General features: G+C 57.1%; 1 protein-coding gene across 3 annotated transcripts; it reads left to right on the top strand.

The window, feature by feature from the left end:
* The first annotated feature begins 3,801 nt into the window (after positions 1–3,801).
* WNT6 (Wnt family member 6) lies at positions 3,802–16,369 on the top strand. 3 transcript variants are annotated; one of them, XM_027121060.1, is made up of 5 exons: positions 4,082–4,114; positions 5,048–6,100; positions 13,107–13,327; positions 13,555–13,889; positions 15,560–16,360. In XM_027121060.1, the coding sequence occupies exons 3-5, from the start codon at positions 13,129–13,131 to the stop codon at positions 16,019–16,021; spliced, it is 996 nt and encodes a 331-aa protein (XP_026976861.1). In that variant the 5' UTR covers positions 4,082–4,114; positions 5,048–6,100; positions 13,107–13,128; the 3' UTR covers positions 16,022–16,360. The 3 variants fall into 3 exon arrangements, with proteins under 3 accessions (XP_026976842.1, XP_026976861.1, XP_026976852.1); XM_027121041.1 differs by lacking the exon at positions 5,048–6,100 and having other exon boundaries at positions 3,802–4,114; positions 15,560–16,369; XM_027121051.1 differs by lacking the exon at positions 4,082–4,114 and having other exon boundaries at positions 4,186–6,100.
* The last annotated feature ends 2,577 nt before the right edge of the window (positions 16,370–18,946 follow it).

Raw genomic sequence — 18,946 nt, 5'->3', positions numbered from 1 at the left:
TTGAGTTCCCACTCTGGGCTGGAAAGGCACATTCTCATGATTTCAGGTGGGCTGTGAAAGCTGGAGTAGAGCATCTGGGATTCAGAAGGGTGAGGAAAGGGATCCTCTCTTTTTTCTATCTCTTTTCTTCCCTCTGTCTCTCTAGAGGGCTGGCCTTTCCTCTCTCTGTTCTCCTGGGACCCAGAGACCTAGTGCCCTGAGGAATTCTCTAGTCCAGTCACCACCCTGAAGGAATGAGAGCTAGGTCCCATTGCTGGGGAAGGAGGGAGGGAGGGATGATGGTAGGGAGGGACAGAGAGAGGGAGGTGATTGGGAGGGGAAGGGTCACAGGCCCAAATTCCTGGGCTCCTGCAGCTTCAGTCATTCTGAGAAACAAAGAAACAGAGAAAGTGATTTAGAGACAGACACAAATAGAGACCGAATTATGGAGATGGGAGAGACGTGAAAAGACACACAGAAAGACAGTGAGAGAGAGAATCCGACAGACAGAGGGCTCTGCTTTCCCCTGCAGCGATTCTGATGTTATCTGTCTCCAGCTGCCTCTCTCCGTCTCCACAGTCCCCACCTCTGCCCCTCCTTCCTCTCCAACCCCACAGCCAGACACCCCTGTCTCTCCTTCCCCACCTCTCTTTTGCGACGAGGCCTAGACCTAAGGCAGAGAGATGGGGGAAGAGGTGGAGGGGGCCCAGAGGACAGAGGGAGAGGGATCAGAGTAGCACCATCCCATTCATGCTGCAGAGGTGATGTGTGTGTGCGTTTGTGTGGGCATGTGATCTCCAGGGAAGCAGGTATGTGTCTCAGCCTGAGCCAGCCCACCTGTGTGTCCATCCAAACCTGTGGGTGAAAGTTACCCAGCATTGTCTAGGAGAGGTGAGGGAGTCCTGTGGTTTCTGTGGGGTATCTGGAAGTCTGTGCCCAGCTGTGGGTGTGTACGAGTGTGCATGCGTGTGCATGCATCTTGATCTGTCTTTGTATGCCTCTGGCTCCATCTCCTAGTTTCCCAGCCCTGCTCCGTGGAGGGTCTTCTAAAGTGACAGTGATGGACTGAAGCCTCAGGAACATCTGAACTCATCTCTCTGAAGGTTTGAGGGCTTAAGGGCAGAAGTCATTGCTCTAGCTCTGACCAGAGGCCAGCCAACCCCTCGATGGGGTGCAGAGAAGGCAGAAGGCAGTGGGCAGAGGCAAGGTTGCCCTTGGGACAGGGGCCCCGGGAACTGGGGCTTCGGGAGGCCTGCCCATCACAGACTGCAGCCCACCCCTCCCCTGCCTCAGTGCTCCTGCAGGCACTACTGGGCCGGCTGACTCTGAAATGGGATTCAGGGGTGCATTGGTGGGGGGAGCACGAGGGCTTGGGGAGTCCAGATATGGCCAAATATTCTACAAGGTCTGGCCAGAGAGAGTACTGCCGGAGGGGTGGGGCCTTCTGCGTGTGTTTGTAGGAAAGGTGGGGGGTGGGGGCAGAAAGGCTGCCTGCGGGGGAGAAGGCTTCTTGGCAAACGCCCCAGTTTCCTGAGCTGATCCCTGCTCCCTGCCACTGCTCCCAATTCTGTTGTTTCAATAACATCATTTTTATCCACCCCACAGAGAGACCGTGTCTTAGGAGGGGGAGGGGAGGGGCAGGGCTAGGGCATGAGGGGGTGGTAATGGAGAGAGGCTGGGGTCTGGAGGCAGCAGGGACTAGATTTGGGGCGATCCCTCCTCAGGCAGAGGCAGGGCGGTCCCAGAGCCCTGGTCCCCTGATGACAAAGACAAATACATTAAAATTCTTGCCTCGGAGAAGAATGCAGGATAGGGAGAGCATTTCATAATCTGCAATAACAGTAGCAGGGTGGGGGCGGGGGACCGGGGGGGGGCAGGAGGTTCAGAACCCAGGCAGTGGTCCCCAGGGGGTTGGTCGTTGGTCACCTGCAGCCTCCAGAGACCCCCAGAGCCCTCCAGCCGCCTGTTCAGCACCATCTGGCCTGAGTGTGTGCCCAACCTGGGCATGTCATTGAGTGTGCAGGGTCTGGAGTTGGCACTGCCCTGCAGCAACAGCAACTGTGTATAAAATTAAGAGGTGCAGGGGCTGTGTATGGCATCTGGATGCTCTTAAGGGCTCAAATGGGAGGGGCTGCACTTGGGCCATGCCCCCCTGGCTATCTCCCTCAGCCACTAGCCCCCTTCTCTAGAACGCTCCAGCACCCTGACCAGAACTCTCAGTACCCAGTACAAGGAATTAGACTGACTCAACCTGGACACCGGGGCCCTGGGGTGGGGCTCCCAGCAAACCCAGGGGCTTCCCTATGTGCCTAGCCCAATGTTTCTCCATTTCCTTTCTCTTCTCCACTTGCTCATCCTTCCTTTCCCAGATCTGCCTCCTCCCCTGGGATAGGCATCTGTGGTCTTTTATTGCAACCCCAGCCCACCTTGACCCACTTGTGCCCACACTCGGAACCTTGCCTTCTCTCTGCTCACCAGGGTGTTCCTCTTACTTCTTTGGGCAGTGGCCTCATTCCCCAAGTTCAGGTGCTCCCCGCCCCTCCCATTCCAGAAGACCGGGAGCTTTCCTCCAGGTGCCTGAAGTTTCTGCCACGCGGGCTTGAGGTCGTCTGTCTGTCCTCTCCACCCAGGAGCACCCTTACAGCTTGATGGCTGCTCTGGACAGCGGTGGCAGGGAGACTGGCCTTTGCTGTGGAATGTCCTGCACCACCTGTCCCTCGGCACCCCTGGGGCACACGGGGCCAGAGGGAGGAGCAGGGACTACAGCTCCCTGCCAGCCCGCTTGGTGTGATGAATGGAGCTGTCCTTCCTCCCCACGGGGCCTTTGATCTCCCCCCGTGGGGAGGGGGCCAGGGGCATCAAAGACATTTTTGTGGCATTAGAGAATCAGATAAACGCCATCTCACCTGCAGCTGGCCCTCCCACCCCCTCTGGCCCCGGCCAAGTTGGGGGGAGCGGCCTGAGGCAGGGACCCACGGACCCACGAGGCCCGGCTGCAGCGAGTTCTGACCCTTCACTCTCTTGGAAGTCTGCAAGCTCCACTCTGTCGCTCGCCTACACGTGCGAGCGCTGGATCGCAGGCCATAAAGAGGTTCTTCTTGCTGTGTCCTCTCCCCTCCGCACCTCCTCCCCTGAAGTCGGGCCTGATGAGGCGGGGGCTGGGGAGGAGAGTGGAGGCCTAGCGCTTCCTCCCGTGCTCAGGGAAAGGCTGAAAGAGGGGCGTGCGGCGCGGAGGCCGGGTCCGGTAAGAGGTGACCCCTCCGGAGTGTGCCCATCGGGCCGTCGAGTTCGACACCCCTAGCCGGAGCACCCAGCGCCCGGGGCCAACTTCCTCTCCTGGCCCCCGCTCCAGCATCCCACTCCGCACCGCCCCCCAACCCAAACTCCCTCATTCCTGGGAAGTTTTCTCTCTTTACAGTCAACAAACCTGTCAAACGTCTCTCTTCCAGCCCGTCCCCCATTCCTCAGCTCCTTTTCCTTCCCCCGCTAACCCTTCTCCACCCTACTTCCCCGCCCCTCCTTGCCCCCGACTCCGGGCGGCGGCCGGGGGCTCCCAGGCGGTGAGAGGCGAGGTGAGGGGGCGAGGCGGGCGGGTCCCCCAGCCACGAGCGCGCTCGGGCCCCGCCCCGGGACCTCGCTCCCGCCCTCCGCTGAGCTCCGCGCCCGCCGCCCCGGGGCGCTCGGCTCCCTCCCGAGAGTCCCGCCGCCTGACTGTCGCAACTGCCACCCCCACGGCCCCCCTGCCCCCCGCCCCCGCCCCGGCCCCCCTCCCCTCCCACCCCCACCCCCGGCTCTGATTTCTTCTCCCGAGCGAGCTCGGCAGGAGACACAGGCGCTGGCTGCCCCGTCCGCTCTCCGCCTCCGCCGCGCCCTCCTCGCCCGGGATGGGCCCCCCCCCCGCCGCCGCCGCCGCCGCCGCCGCCGCCGCCGGAGCCATCGCCTCCCGGCCGCCGCCGCCGTCGCCGCGCTCGCCCTGAAGCCCGGGCCCCCGCGCGCACCGGCTGGCCCCGCAGCCTCGTCCCCTGGCCGCCCCGGCCCGCGGTAGAGCTGTCACGATGCAGCCGCCCGCGCCCTCCCGCCTGAGGCTGCTGTTCCTGCTGCTCCTGTGTCCGGCGCACGTCGGCGGACTGTGGTGGTGAGTACTGCGTCTGACTGTCCCCGCGGGGCTCCTGGAGCTCGAAGGCGGGGACCTCGGGACCGATAGTGGGGCTCTGAATTGTGCTCCTGCCGCCTCCGGGCTCTACCTGTGCGCAGAGCCCAGCCGCCGGGCAGCTGGAGACGTGAGGGGGAGGTGCGTGCCGCTCCTGCCAGCCTCCTCCAGGGGCACTTCTGAAATGCCACTTAGATATGCCCACACACCCCCGCTCCCCCCTTACATTCTACTGTGTTTCCTTCTCCTGTGTCCCACCCCAGATTATGCGCCCAATCCAGGTCACCAAGGAATTGGCAGATGGGTAGGAAAGACATTGGGGAGACGGGCAAGATCTGTAGTCTGAGATCCGAATAAAAGAGTCTGCGAGGAGGGCTTTGGATTTAGGGGAGGAGGGCTGGATTTGGGGAAAAGAGGGGAGCAAGGTGGGAAGCCACAGGCGGGAAGACTCAAACAGCTGCCTCTTCCCCGCCCTGCTTTGCCCACAAACCCACCAGCTTCTGTCTGGGCTCCTCCAGAGTGGGCGGTAGGGGCGGGAAAAGGAGTGTAAAGGGGAAACCGAGTCAGAACCTTAGCTTTCTCTACTTCCTCCTCCCCGACCAAAGAGGAGGAAAGGCAGGAAGGGACCAAGCCTATGCCCTTCCATATGTAGGGGTCATGGGTGAAAAAATGTGCAGCTCGGGACGTACTGGGAACCGCGGAGGGTCCTGGAGGAAGGGAGGGAGGCCTGGCCAGCCAAGGGTTGGGGACGTCTTCCCAGACCTAGCCTCTCGACTTGGCCCTAGCTAGAGCAGACGCCTAGGCAGCTAAGGTTGAGGGAACTTTGAGTCTTGGGAGGTGGACAGAGGCTGGGGAGGTGGGTGCCCGGCCGGGACCGCTCAGAGATCCGGATCCCGTAGACTTTTTTTTCCTTCTCAGTCTCAGGAGCAGCAAAGACCCGCCCGGAATAGTTGTGTTTAGAGAGGAGGGACTTGGACAATACCGCTGGTGCATCAGCCAATCGTAAGAAGGCAAGGTCTTGTCTATTTGCATATCACAATGTCACTGGCTGGATTCTCTACCCTCCACTCCTCTCCCACCCCGGGATTTGGAAGAAGGGGTGGGGCAGGGAGATCCTTCTCTTCTAGGAAGATAGCTGGATGCCCACACAGGGAGCTGCTGGCCACCATCCCACTTCCATGATGTGGGAGAGAAGTCCCTCAGGGTGTCGCTGAGGGGACAAACTGAGGACGACCGAGGTCCTGGCTAGGGAACATGCGTCCTTTGATCCTGACTTAGAATAATGCAGTAGCAGCTTTGAAATAGACAGAGCTGAGATCTAATCTCCCCCATTTGTTAAGCCTGTGACTTTGGGCAAGCCACTTCTCCCTGCTCCCAGATGTCTCAACTGTAGAACAGGGAGTCGGTCCCCCTAGCTGGCAGGCTCCATAGGAGGATTATGTGGGATGACCTACAACATAATTGGACATTAGGAGGTGCTCCTAAATGTAAGTCTCCTCCTCGACACCCCAGGTTCTGGCCAGAGTCCCCATGGGTGAAAAGGGGGATTAATTTAAATGTAAAATCCAGGGTCCCCAGCAAAATTTTGTAAAGGCATCTCTATCTTTTGTTCCCCATGCACACCTTTCCTAACTTTGCCCTTCCTCAAGGTATGGGGACAGGGGTCTCTCCCTGATGGCTGTTGCCTTCCCTTCCCCCTGCCCCATTTGTCCCAATTTTCTCATCCTTCCAGTTAAAAATACCACTTCCTCCATGAAGCTGTCTCTCTGTCTTCCCTCCCTTGCCTTCTCTGTGCTCCCACTGCACTCCATGCATTGGGCAACTATGCCAGTTATGCATTTTACTGACAACCATCTCCTCTTGGGTCTCTTTTCCCTGCTCCTGGAAGGCCAAGCGTTTGTCTTTAGGGCCCGGAAGACTGAAGGTGCTGGGGACAGTTTTATGGAGTGTTGCTGAGTTCATCTTTCTGGGGTTTGTATCCATGGGGGTTCCTTTGTTTAGGAAGGGCTGTTGGGTGGGAGCCACACCAGAGGGAGAGAGACTTGGTCCCTTGGAGACTGACCCTGAAGCTGGAAAGCAGGGAGTGGGGGAGGAGGTGAGGAAGGCAGGTGTGGGAGAACACAGAGGCCTTCATGGCCACAGCTGCAGGGCGAGCCGGGTGAAGAGTGAGGGGTTGGGATGATAAGGTGTCTGGCGAATGCCTCACTCAGATGCTTCTGAGAGGCTCCTGTCATTCCTTGCCCCCCACCCCGGAGGCTTCACCATAAGTAAGAGCTTCTTCAGGCCAGGAGATTCTAGGCTGCTCCCTGATGCCTAGGACTGGTTTGCTGGACCTCTTCTCTCTGCTTCTCAGAGAAGCCAGGCCAGAGCTCTAGCGGTGGACAGGAAAGCAGCTGGCCTCGCAGCAGCCCACTGAAGTCCAGCAGCAGCCCACTGAAGTCCAGGCTGACATTCTAGCAGCAGCCAGGCTGGGAGGAGACAGGACCCCAGGAACTCTGAGCGACTGGACTGTCCCGGTCAGGAAAGGAGGGTCCTGGAGGAGAGCGGCCCAGGCCCTGGAATAGGCTCAGGGACCTGGCTCCAGGTCCCGGAGAAGTTTCGCTTCCACTTTCTTTCCCCCTCCCCCATCTTCTCCGATGCAATGCATGCTTTCTAAACTCTGCCTCTGGCCTCTGTCTGTCTCTCTCCCATCTGTAACCATATCTTTGTGAATTGCAGAATCCCAGATTCCAGGACACTGGCCAGGCTCTCTGGAGGTCATCTTGTCCAGCTTACTGCCTCCAGGCCATCCAGCCTATGCTCTGGCCCTGACAGATCCTGTTCTGGTCATCAGCTCCCACCTCTCCTATCCTGCTCCCTGCCCCCCTTCCCCCCTCCCCCGGGAAGTTCTTCTCAATGTCTGACCCATCTTTATTTATACCTCCAATCAGTGGATGTAGAAAATAGCTCACTCTCACAGAATACCCACATCAGTCTCCCTTCTTCTCCCTTCCTCTTTCCTATTTCTGTTTTATAGTTTCTATGAAAGAAACTAACCCTCCCCTTGTTCCACTAGGAAAAGCACCACTCAGTCTCACTCCCTTCCCCCATCTCATCTTGCCTCCCTTCCCTATGGAAACAGGAACAGACGCCTAGGACAGCCTCACCTCTAGTCCCTCGGGGAAGCAGGGAAAGGACCCAGGCTTCTTCCCGACACCCCGGTTTTCCAGTTGTGACTGCCCCCACCCTTTCCCATCCCCTCTTCCTCTGGGGCCCCTGACCCTTCATGGGCACTCCTGTGGCTGGCCCCCACAGACTCAGGATGGGGCGGGGGTGGGGTGGCCGTCCAGCACCCCCTCCAGGCCTCCCGCTTTGGCAGCTTCCCCTGGAGGGAGACAATGGGGCTGTGAGCAGAAAAGGGCAGGGGCAAAAGGAGGCTGGCTCGGTCCAGGCCAGAGCATGCCCTGAGCCCACCAGAGTCCTGGCACTGTGACATTTCCTGTGGGGTGCAGCCCCCTCCTGCCCCGTTCTCATCAGAAGCCAGGAGTTGGTTGGGGGAGGTCAGTGGGAGGCTTGATCACCAGGGCCCAGTGAGGGGGATTCCAGAGTGTGTGCTTTGATGGAGAAATCCAGCTGTGGAGGGGATGAGGCGAGGGTGGGGCGGGCAGCCAGGCCTCGGTCAGGCTGGCAGTAGGGCACCCAGCCAGCCAGAGCAGGAGGCGCTGGGGAACGCAGAAGCCGGCCCCTGGGGGCTGGAGAGGGTGCCCTCTAGCCTGCGCCTTCCTTCCTGCGGGGGGCAGGCGGGGTGGGGGGGTGAGATCTTGGGTGCTTCCCCTGGACTGCCTGAGGAGGAGCTCGGGGAGGGAAAGGTCGCTGGGAGGGTTCTTCACCCACTTTCCACCTGGCCTCTTGGGCTGGTTTCTCCAGCTTGGAGCCCTCTGTTTAATCCAGAAACGAGATCTAGAAAGGACTTAGAGATCATCTGGTCCAATCTTCTCACTTACAGTGAGAACTCTAGCCAAAGCTCAGGGACAGGAGGTGACTTGCCCAAGGCCCCCCAGAATGCAAGTTGCTGAGGGCTGGGACCGGGAGCCCACCTCCTGCTGAGTACCGCACCCTTGTGTGCTGTGGGGCTCAGGAAAGGGGTACAGGGCCTTCCATGGGCCCCTCTGCTCCCCCATCCCCACGCTCACACAGTGCTCCCCACCTCAGCATGGGAGAGCAGAAGGCACATGACGGATGCTCACTGGCATATCCAGCGGATGGTCACCGTGTCCATGCCTTTGCCTCCCACAGCCCTGACCAATGGGAAGCCCTCTTCTGCAGTGAAGTCATTCAGGGCAGGAAAAGCCCCTGCCTCTTCCAAGAGCAATGAGGAGGAGAGAAGTGTGAGGAGGTGGGAAGGGCAGCACCCAGCACAGGGCAGAGAGAACCAGATTGGGCTGGGGTGGTGGGGGGCTGTGGGGAGGCAGGGGTTAATGGAGCTGGGGCATCACTGGCTTTGATGTGGTGGTCGGGGAGGGAGGAGGGACAGGGGGAGGGGAGGAGGGACAGGGGGAGGGGAGCAGTAATTACCGAGTTAGACAGAGCAGGACAGGACAGGCGGGCCGGGCACAGGCCCGGGCCCAGCTGCCTCAGCAGCCGTCAGGCAACATTTTTCTGCCCCTTCTCCACCACCCACCTCCCCCACCCCTGTGCAGCCCCCGCCCACGGCCCCAGGGCTCAGGGCTCCCTCTGCTGGCTCTTGGGAGTGAGGGTCAGACTAAGGAGCGTGGGGAACTAGCGGGGGGCTGGCTGTGAGACCCTTCAGAGGAGCAGGCATCAGAAGGATCTGTGGTCCTCTCGGCCTCAAGAATCCACCGACCGAGGAGCGCTCGATGGAGAAGGGAGGGGTCCTGGAGGGCGCTCCTGGTCCACGGGCTGGGCTGACAGGGGAGGAGGAGACACTGGGATCCAGGCTAAGTAAGGGCAGAGAGTTGGAGAAAAGCATGTTCTCAGGAATTCACAAACGCTGCCTGATTGCCGTGCGCTGTGCAGGCCCAGGAGATGATTAAGGGTGTGAATAGGAAGACAAAACACTTGTGGAAGTCCACTCTCTGGACAGGCTCTTTTCACAGGTAACCTGGGAAGTAGGCAGGTATTATTTATTTCCATTTTACAGTTGAAGACACTGAGGCTCAGAAGGTTAAGTTTCATCATCCGTTCAACCAATGATAAGTACCAGCTTCCCTTGCTAGGGACTTGCTGACATCATAGAACCAGCAAATGGCAGAGCCCAGACACAAACCCAAGTCCGATGGGTCTTCAGACCCCTGAGTGTGTTCTGCTAATGACGTTTACTTCTTCCTGAGGGCCTTGTCTCGAGTGAGTTCATATCTAATTGGAGAGGGAGGACAAGAAAACATGACAAAATAATTATGCCCCTCGCAGCATAACAAACACCCCCCAAATGAGTGCCACTTGGAGTGATGCAAGTCGGGGAGGTCAGTGAGGGCTGGGGCCCAGGGGAGGCTCCTTAGAGCAGGTGGGATCTGAGGCGAGTTTGGAGAGATGCTGGGTGAGGTTTTGATTACTTAGGGGTGGCGAGGGGTGGCTCTGAGTTAGCCAACCCTGCTCAGAGTAAGGGCTATGTGGAGGATGGCATGCGAGGCCACACGAGGTATCCGAAGACCGCAGGTGGCCGTTTCCTCCGGTCCCTTTGGTTTTTAAAATATTCACCTAAATTTCTCTCAGCGGGGATCCCTCCACTGAGTGGCCAGGGTCAGTCACCTCTCTTCTCACCGTGCTCACCTGTACAATAAGGGTGAAGTGGGTGGAGCTGGACTAGAGTATCTCTGACATTCTCTTCCGCCCTCTGAATCCAGGAATGGAAAGGTAAGTTAGTCCAGAAACCCGGACCTCCAAGGCTTAGATCTACAGATGTTGTCAGTAGGAACTGGCTGCCCCCTGACCAAGGTCCCTGGGAGGGAGATCTTGGCACAGGCCGTGCCAGCTAGAATGGCCAGACCCAGGCTTGTCCCATCTTGTCCGCATACTGATGTCTTTTAGGGCTAGTCTTGTTTTTTCTATGCTGGAGTGACTATCTGTTTAGGATCTCAGATCCTACATGTTATATATTATATATTTCCTACCACCACTGTGCTCCCGTCACCGCCCCCGCTCCAAACACGCAGATGCTCCCAAACGGGCACATCCTCTCTGGGCTGATCTCAGACGAATGCTAACTCAGAGGCCCCGACAGCAGAGTTCATTCCCTAAGGAAGCAGAAGGGAAGGAAGGAGGGTAAAGGAAGAAGGAAGATGGGGGAGTTCTTTGTTGATGCTCTTAAAGATGGTGTTAAAGTTAGACGGGATATTCAAGCCTCTCTCGCCAACTCCTCACTTTTCTGAAGCCCAGAGAGGGAACTGATTTGCCCAGAGTGGCTCAGCTCACCCAGAGCTGACAGAGACCAGGGTACAAAAGCGAGGCCTGTTGTTTTGCCCAATGCTCCTCTGCCAGTCCCCTTCGGAGTTTCCTTTCCTGTGACTTGAAGATGGGAGTGAGGACAGGAGGGCAGGGAACAAGCCAGTCCCTTGGGATTCTAGCCGCTACTATTGCCCATCCCTCCTCCTGACTGACTTGTAAACAAGCCTAGTTCCCAGGCAGCCAGCCAGCCTGGGGAGCCAGACCCGGACCAGAAACCAACTCCGGGGCAGCCCCTCAACGCTGTGAAGGGCCAGCCAGCCCCACCTCCTGGAGGGCCCTGCCTCTCATGCTCCTCTCGATTCCTCTCCTATCTCAAGCTCCTGGGAAAAGGACAAGGTCAAGAGGTGTTTCCCCCTCTTGCCTGCGTACCCACACCGTCTCCTGCTTTCCTAGTGCAGGAGGAGGGAGAGGAGACGGATAGGGCAGAGTAACCTTGGGAAGATAAGGCCAGTCAGCCTTGGGAAAGCAGGGAGTTAGCAGAGGGCAGGATTGGGGAGGGGAGAGTGGGGAACTTAGCGGCGTGGGGGTGGGGCGGGGAAGATGGGTTTGCAGGGCCCCAGACTCCCAGGTGGAGTTCTGGACATGCAGGTGGCAGAAGAGGAGCTGGACAGCTGTGGGCAGGCCCGCTTCCCTGCCTCTGAATGCGGCGGGGGAAAAAGAAAATGTTTGAGGAAGCTAATTAGGAGTCATGAAACCATGTGGACAGGGGCCTGGGCTCAAGTGAGGACCTTCTCCCTAGATGGCTCATTCATTCATTCAAAAACATGTATTAAATGGTATTCATTGTAGTATTATAGTAATTGTTCATAATATGCAAATTTTCATTAAAAATGGGAGGGGGGAATACAAATTAAGTAGCTAAAAATCTGCCACGGGAGACAAAAGAAAATGACGGTCCTAACTCTCAACGTGCTTGCTCCATAGTCTTATCTGCCGACCTTGTACAACCATGCTGGAAGCTGCCCCCCAATCCTTTTTGTAATGAAGTGGGATAAGTAGGTGGAAGGCGGAAGGAGATATATATATATATATATAGAGAGAGAGAGAGAGAGAGAGAGAGAGAGAGGTAAGGACAGGGTTGGGGCTGGACCTTCCCAGGCTACAGCTGGAACACAGTGATGGGCAGGTCCTAAGCATGGAGGAAGAAAGGTCTGGACTATAAGTCTGTCCACTGAGGAGAGAACCTTGGCTCCTGGACTACTTGGGTAGGGGTGATGACAATAACCTGATAGGGTGGTGGTGTGTGTGTGTCACAGGGGGTGGTAGGAGATCTTAAAGGACTGAGCTTACACATCTTCCTGCAACCACATCTTCAAACATCTCACTCCTCAGTGTTGAGAAGTTCTAGCTTAAGACCTAAATTCCTCCTGCTGCTATGTAAGCCCATTACATCTCCTTGCTCTGGGGCCAGAACGTGCCTAGTCAGCACGTACCTACAGAGCAAATGGGGACAGTGGGGCGGATGCACACGAAGACTAAACTGAAAAGTAGGCCATCTTGACCTTTGGCACCTATCCACCAGCATTTTCCATCTCTTGGTGCTGCTTTTCCCAACCCAAAATTTTATTCTGCCTTCCGCTAAAGGATTTTTGAGTGGTTTCAAATTACCCTCAGCCCCCAAGTGCTCAAATAAGAGCAATCCAATTAAAGTGGTTCCACCCGGGTGTCGGTACCTAGCCAGTATAACCTTCAGGGGTATGGTGCATGGCAACCAAAAGCTTGTCTTGCTGCCATCCTGCTCTGAAAAGGTCACAGACCCTGGAGCAGGAGAAGGGTCAGTGTCACTTACTTTACAACAATGCTTCAGAGACTCAGTCCCCAGTTCCTTCCTCCTGCTCTCCTGTTCAGGGAAACAGGGGATATCAGGGTGGGAGGGCCCACTTTAGAGATCAAAGCGTCACCTTCCTATTTGACAGAAAGAGAAATCTGGGCTAGAGAGAAAGTATGACTTTCCTCGGAGGCTCCATTCCCTAGCCACTCTAACCTCCTGTGGCTTTCTCTATCTCTGGGATTGCCACTACTTTTCTAGCATCAGGGCTGATCAGCTGACACATTTCCAGCTTGTGGTCCACTAAGACCAGATCCTTCTCTGTCACTGTCTACTTTTCTTTGGTATCTCTTTATGATATATACTTTCTTTTCTTTGACAGCCTTCTTGATCTTTCTTCGGTTAATTTCCTCCTTGTCTCCCTTTTGGGCTAGGCCTGTTGAATTTTAACTGTGGCCTACCTGGTGCCAGGTGCCTTCACTTTGAGTCAAATTCCTATAAGGATTTATTAATGAAGATGTACACAGAAGGTTAATACTGAATCCTTGCTCTATAGCAATTTCAGTCTAGAACCTAATTAAGAGGGGACACACAAATGGAATAGTAAGAGAACCAGACAGGATAATCTGAATTTCAGTTGTGGGGAGCTGGTGGGTGAAGAGGCATGTCCCAGCTCCTGGCTGTGGGCTGGGCAGGGCTGGTCTCCCTCCCCCTCACCCAAGCTCTTTGAGTCACACCCCTGATCTGCTGTTCTTTGCTTCCCAGGGCCGTGGGCAGCCCCTTGGTCATGGACCCTACCAGCATCTGCAGGAAGGCACGGCGGCTAGCAGGGCGGCAGGCTGAGTTGTGCCAGGCTGAGCCAGAAGTTGTGGCCGAGCTAGCGCGGGGCGCCCGGCTAGGGGTTCGAGAATGCCAGTTCCAGTTCCGCTTCCGCCGCTGGAACTGCTCCAGCCACAGCAAGGCCTTTGGGCGCATCCTGCAGCAGGGTCAGTGTGGGGCGGAGACCAGGAGGGGGCTGCTTTCTCTTCGCTGGGGGATCAGAGGAGAGGGTGGAGGTTTGGGTAGGCTGCCTGAGCCCCACTTCTCCCACGGGTCAAAGGGCACCCTGCCCTGATCCTGTCTCCCAACCCCCCATCACACTGCCTGGCCCACCGCATTCCCCCAGTACCCAGCTTTGGTCCTGCTGTCTGACTGCCCCTCCCCGCCCCCGCAGACATCCGGGAGACGGCCTTCGTGTTTGCCATAACGGCCGCGGGCGCCAGCCACGCCGTCACGCAGGCCTGCTCCATGGGCGAGCTGCTGCAGTGTGGCTGCCAGGCGCCCCGCGGCCGGGCCCCGCCCCGTCCCCCCGGCCTGCCAGGTACCCCTGGGCCCCCGGGCCCCGCGGGCTCCCCCGACGGCAGCGCCGCCTGGGAGTGGGGAGGCTGCGGCGACGACGTGGACTTCGGGGATGAGAAGTCGAGGCTCTTTATGGACGCGCAGCACAAGCGGGGACGCGGAGACATCCGTGCGTTGGTGCAACTTCACAACAACGAGGCGGGCCGGCTGGTGAGTCTGGGCAGGGATGTGTAAGGGTGTGTGTGTGTGGAAATGCGTGTGCGGAAATGTGTGAGTGTGGGCAGCTTTGAAAGGATGTGGGAGAGTGTGGTATGTGCGGAGGACTGAGTTTGTGGAAGGGTGTGGGGAAGTGAGGGTGTGAGTGAGGGTATGCAGTGTAGGAGTTCATTAACGTGTGCAGGGGAGCCAGCGTGGCCATGGGGACCACTTGGGAAGATTGGCTGGGGGCCTGGATGGGCATGTGGGAGGGGAAGTGGCCAGCCTAGAAGAGGGAGTTACTTGGGGGGCCTGGGAGGGCCTGGGGCTGATGGCCCAGTGAGCAGGGTAGGGAGGGGACACCCAGGGAAGAGGACCCAGGGCCTTTAGGGACCTCAGGTAGGGAGGACACACCTCTGAGACAGGACATGTGGGGCAAAGCTTGGGGTAGGTAGGGAGCTGGCTGCCAGGGCAGGGGCAGAGGAGGGAGACAAAGGCTGGGGACGAAAGAAAGGATAGAGGCGAGGTAAAGGTATGGGGTCTGGAGGTAGGGGAGCTGGGAGAAGTTGGGGAGGCCTGGAAATGGACTAAACAGGTCCAAGGGAAAATGGGCTTGGAAAGGAGAGAAGAACGAGAAGTAGATCCTGATGGCAGAAGGGGGTCAGGCAGCGGCCGGAAAGCTGTGATCGGATCTGGGCACTTAACTGGCTGCCCAGCAATCCTAGACCAGTCCCTGTCCAGAGCCCTGGCAGCCTCTCCCCTTCCCTCTGTGAGGATGAGGGTCCCATGAGCTCCTGTTTAGGGACTAGAAGCAGTCTGAGTCAGATGTTTACAGGAGGCGATGGGGGGAAACAGAAGGGGCCTGGGAGCGGGAGGGAGATGTACAGGTCTGTAGATCAGGTTGGCCCCTGGACTCTGAGCTTCCGGAAATGATCTTCCTGGGGCGTCTGACCCCTTAAATCCCTAGTGGGGTTGTGAGTCTTCGACCCCAGCTTCAGACATAAATAGTAAATAAAGGGCAGGACTCCTGGGTTCCAGTTCTCAGTAGTGCGTCCACAGTGGGCCCTCCTGTACCGTATGCCTCAGTTCTAGGTTGTGCTAGGGACCCCCCCACACACACACACATCCTATGTCTTCTAGGGTTCCGGCCTGAGGCATTGGGCAGGGGGGTGAGAGGGGGACCAGAGAGGAATGTCCAGACAGGCCCACATACCTGTCGGAGAGGGTTGGGGAGGGGTGGCGGAGACAGAGCCCAGGCGGCCTGCTCTGCCTGGGGCCCTGAGGAGCAGGAATGAGGGGGTTGGCCTGGCAGGAGGAATAGGGTGCGAAGCTGCCACCTTCCCCACCCGCCTCCCTCCAGGGAGAATCTCTCCCCTGCTGTCCATTATGCTTTCTCCCCCATTCCCTGGCTTTGGATCCCGGAACCTCTACGCTGCATAGTGACCCCCACTCCCCACTTCTCCTACTTCTCCATCATTCTTCCTCCTCCTCTCCGGGCTGTGGGGCCCTTGATTTCCTCCTCCCCACTTTGCGCTCTCCTGTTTTGTTTGTTTGTTTTTGGTCTCTGCTCTTTTCTTTCTTTCATCCACCACCCTCCCCATCTTATTTTCTGTCGGTCTTCTGGGCCTCGCCGCGTCCCGCCTTCCGGATCTGTCTCCATCCGCCCGCGCCTCTGCTCCCCGCAGGCCGTGCGGAGCCACACGCGGACCGAATGCAAGTGCCATGGCCTGTCGGGCTCATGCGCGCTGCGCACCTGCTGGCAGAAGTTGCCCCCGTTCCGCGAGGTGGGCGCGCGGCTGCTCGAGCGCTTCCACGGCGCCTCGCGTGTCATGGGCACCAACGATGGCAAGGCTCTGCTGCCCGCTGTCCGCACGCTCAAGCCGCCTGGCCGCGCTGACCTACTATACGCCGCCGACTCGCCCGACTTCTGCGCCCCCAACCGGCGCACCGGTTCGCCGGGCACGCGCGGCCGCGCCTGCAACAGCAGTGCCCCGGACCTCAGTGGCTGCGACCTGCTGTGCTGCGGCCGCGGCCACCGCCAGGAGAGCGTGCAGCTCGAGGAGAACTGTCTGTGCCGCTTCCACTGGTGCTGCGTAGTGCAGTGCCACCGCTGCCGCGTGCGCAAGGAACTCAGCCTCTGCCTCTGACCCATCGCCCGGCTTCCCAGACTGCGCGCAGAGCCGCCTCTCGGCACCTGCGGGACCTCTGGGCGCCAGCAGGGGGCGTTGCCAGGTTTCCCCTGGGAAAGTCCATCTCCCAGGCCTCTCTAGAAACTGTGAGGCGGTGGGGCTTGAGATATACGCCCGCTCATCAAGGCCCAGGGCACCGGAGGAGCCTCCAAGGGGCGCTTCCCGGGGGCTTCTGGGGGAGACCTCTCTCCTCGGCCCCCAGATAGAAACCAAAGAGCCAGTTTCTAGGCCTCGGGATGCGGGGCTCCTCAGAACTGCTGGCCATGGGGTGGGTGGGTGCATTTAGTATCAATAAAAATATTTAAATCAATAGGACTGGGCCCATAGTTTGGAGGAGGGCTGCCATGGGGACAGGCTCTGAAAGGAGTGAGTAAAGGGAGATGGTTTTGATAGAACTAGCCTCTCAGGGGTCATCACCCTGGTTCCCTATCTTCCCCCTACCGGACTGGGCTCTTCCAGCAACGAAGAGTACCGAATCTCTCCCTTGGCATTCTTCTTGTTCTCTCTAGTACACATCTAGGGCTTGAATCTGCAGGCTGGGGGAGAACTAGGATGCCTCTTGAAAGGAGCAGACTGAGAGGGTCTAGAGAAAGAAGGCCAGAACCTCCGGTGGTGTACTCAGTTCTCACCACAGCCCTTGTCCTAATTCTGGGGCGGGGGTGTGGGGACACCTTTATCTGTCTTTCTGTTTCTGTGGCCCCTGGGGAATTCGAGGGTAGACTTTTAGGGCCACCCAAACTCATAGGATTAAAGCACTTTATAAACTGTAGAACGTGATGAAAATGTTATTAGTAACATCAGCTTTTGTTACCATCAAAACTAACTTCACCCCCATTAACATTGAAAAGACTGCCCAGAATGGCATTTCCAATCACGCTTAGAGGGAGATGAAGCGAAGTTGTCCCAAAGTTTCTCTTGGCATCCAATCACATTTCCTTCTTTCTGATTCCTCTCAGAAAGCTGATGGTGAGGGTAAAGGGACAGAAGAAGGATTTGGGGTTCTGGGTTCGCTAGAACTGGGCCTCAGGCCTCCATCTAACTCCAGAGAGAATGAGAGAGGGTGTAGCCCAATGGCTGGGATTCAGAGCCCCCAATTTTCCCACAGTCCAAATACTGCAGTGGGGAATGACTCTCCCATCAAGGTATGCAGGGCGAAGCATGAGCATTAGATTCAGACACTCTGGGTTGGAAACTAGCGCTGCTGCTTACAAGTTTACAGTATAGGCCATGTTAGCCTCGGTTTCTTTACCTATGCAATGGAAATATCATTCTGTTTCAGTTATCCCTTGCTGCATAACAAACAACCCCAAAGTAACTACTTCTCATGATCCTTTAGGTCAGGAATTGGTCAGGACTCAGCTGCATGTTTCTGCTCCTTATGAGAGAACTATTGGCTCTGGTCATTCACTTGGCTAATTCTGCTGGTGGTTCGGCTGGGCTGGACAGTCCAAGATGCTTCACTCATATACCTCTAGTGCCCCAGAGCTTCTCCAGTGGCCTCCTCTCCATGTAACTAGCTTGGGCTTCCTTATGACATGGTGGCCTCAGTGTAGTCAGACATCTTACATAAGGCTGGCTTTCAAAATAGACTGTACCAAACTTGAAGGCAGAAACTGAAAGTCTCTTCTTAAAGTCCAGGCTTAGAAGTTACCCAGCATCACTGTCACTCCTTTTTGGTTGACACAAGTCACAGAACCAGCCGAAAGTCAAGGGAAGGGGAAACACACTCCACCTCTCAAAGGGACAGTGGCAAAGAATTGACAACCATCATAATCTATCCACATCCTCATAGAATTGTGGGAAGGATTTTTTGAGATATGCAAAGCACTTAGCATCTGACAATAATTTATGACAAATTTGTGTTTAATAAATGGTAGTTACTGTGAGAAAGGGGATAGAGAGCTGATGCTTTTGCAGGCGTTGGGCAGGCCCTGATTGCAAATGAAGATACCCAACTCAAACTAGCTTAGGCCAAAGGGAATTAATGAATGGATCTTACACCTGGGAAGTCCAGGGGTAGGTCTGAAGTTAGGCACCGCTGAACCCAGGGGCCCAAATGATTGATGTCATTGAACACTCTCTTTCTCTCTCTCCCCCCCCTTTCCCTCTCTCTCTCTCCCCCATCTTCTTCCCTAAACCCCCACCCCCATGTCTATCGTTTCCGTTTGTCTCTGTCTCTCTTTTCACACTGCCCTTATGCTCTCCTGCTGCAGAGAGACTTCCTTTATATGGTAGCCGTACGTCTACATTCTTAGTGCTGCTAATCCAGAAAGTAATGGCTTTCCCAACAGAAGCCCTAAGGAAGCTGGGATCAGGTCAGCTGGGGTCGCTTGCCTATCCCTGAACTAACAACAATGTCGAGGAAAATGTACCACCATGACTGGGATTGGCAGCCCCCCTAGGACCACAGGGAATGGGGGCACAGGGAGGGCACATTACTTCAAATGAAACAGAGGGAAGGGGAACTCGTCCTGGATGTGACAGACCCTAACCATGGCTTCCAGTGCATCTTCCCTGCCCTGGCAATGGCCCCGGATCCACCTGTATGACCTAGCCTGGTTCAGCCCTCAAAGATCACACTGGGGCTCCAGAGTGAAGCCTGTATGGAGAAGGGGTATAAGGCTTCAGTGAGAAGGAATGGGCATCTGGGTTTTCTTCCTTCCTTCCTCCTTCCCTTCCTCCCTTCCTCCCTTCCTCCCCCTTCCTCCCTTCCTCCCTTCCTCCCCCTTCCTCCCTTCCTTCCTTCCTTCCTTCCTTCCTCCCCTCCTCCCTTCCTCCCCTTCCTCCCCTTCCTCCCTTCCTCTCTTCCTTCCCCTTCCTCCCTTCCTCCCCCTCCTCCCTTCCCTCCCTTCCTCCCTTCCTTCCTTCCTCCCTTCCTCCCCT

The sequence above is a fragment of the Aethalodelphis obliquidens genome, unplaced genomic scaffold, assembly GCF_003676395.1.
Source record: "Aethalodelphis obliquidens isolate GAN/ISIS:26980383/991018 unplaced genomic scaffold, ASM367639v1 scaffold2, whole genome shotgun sequence".
Taxonomy (NCBI): Eukaryota; Metazoa; Chordata; class Mammalia; order Artiodactyla; family Delphinidae; genus Aethalodelphis; species Aethalodelphis obliquidens.
This window is presented reverse-complemented; position numbering and strand designations above follow the sequence as displayed.

Bases quoted from the DNA above. Each gene is read 5' to 3' on its own strand.
- WNT6 (XM_027121041.1), top strand. From the start codon at position 4,035: ATGCAGCCGCCCGCGCCCTCCCGCCTGAGGCTGCTGTTCCTGCTGCTC. The intron at 13,328-13,554 runs GTCAGTGTGGGG...CCGCCCCCGCAG, and splicing joins TGGGCGCATCCTGCAGCAGG to ACATCCGGGAGACGGCCTTC. The intron at 13,890-15,559 runs GTGAGTCTGGGC...TGCTCCCCGCAG, and splicing joins ACAACGAGGCGGGCCGGCTG to GCCGTGCGGAGCCACACGCG.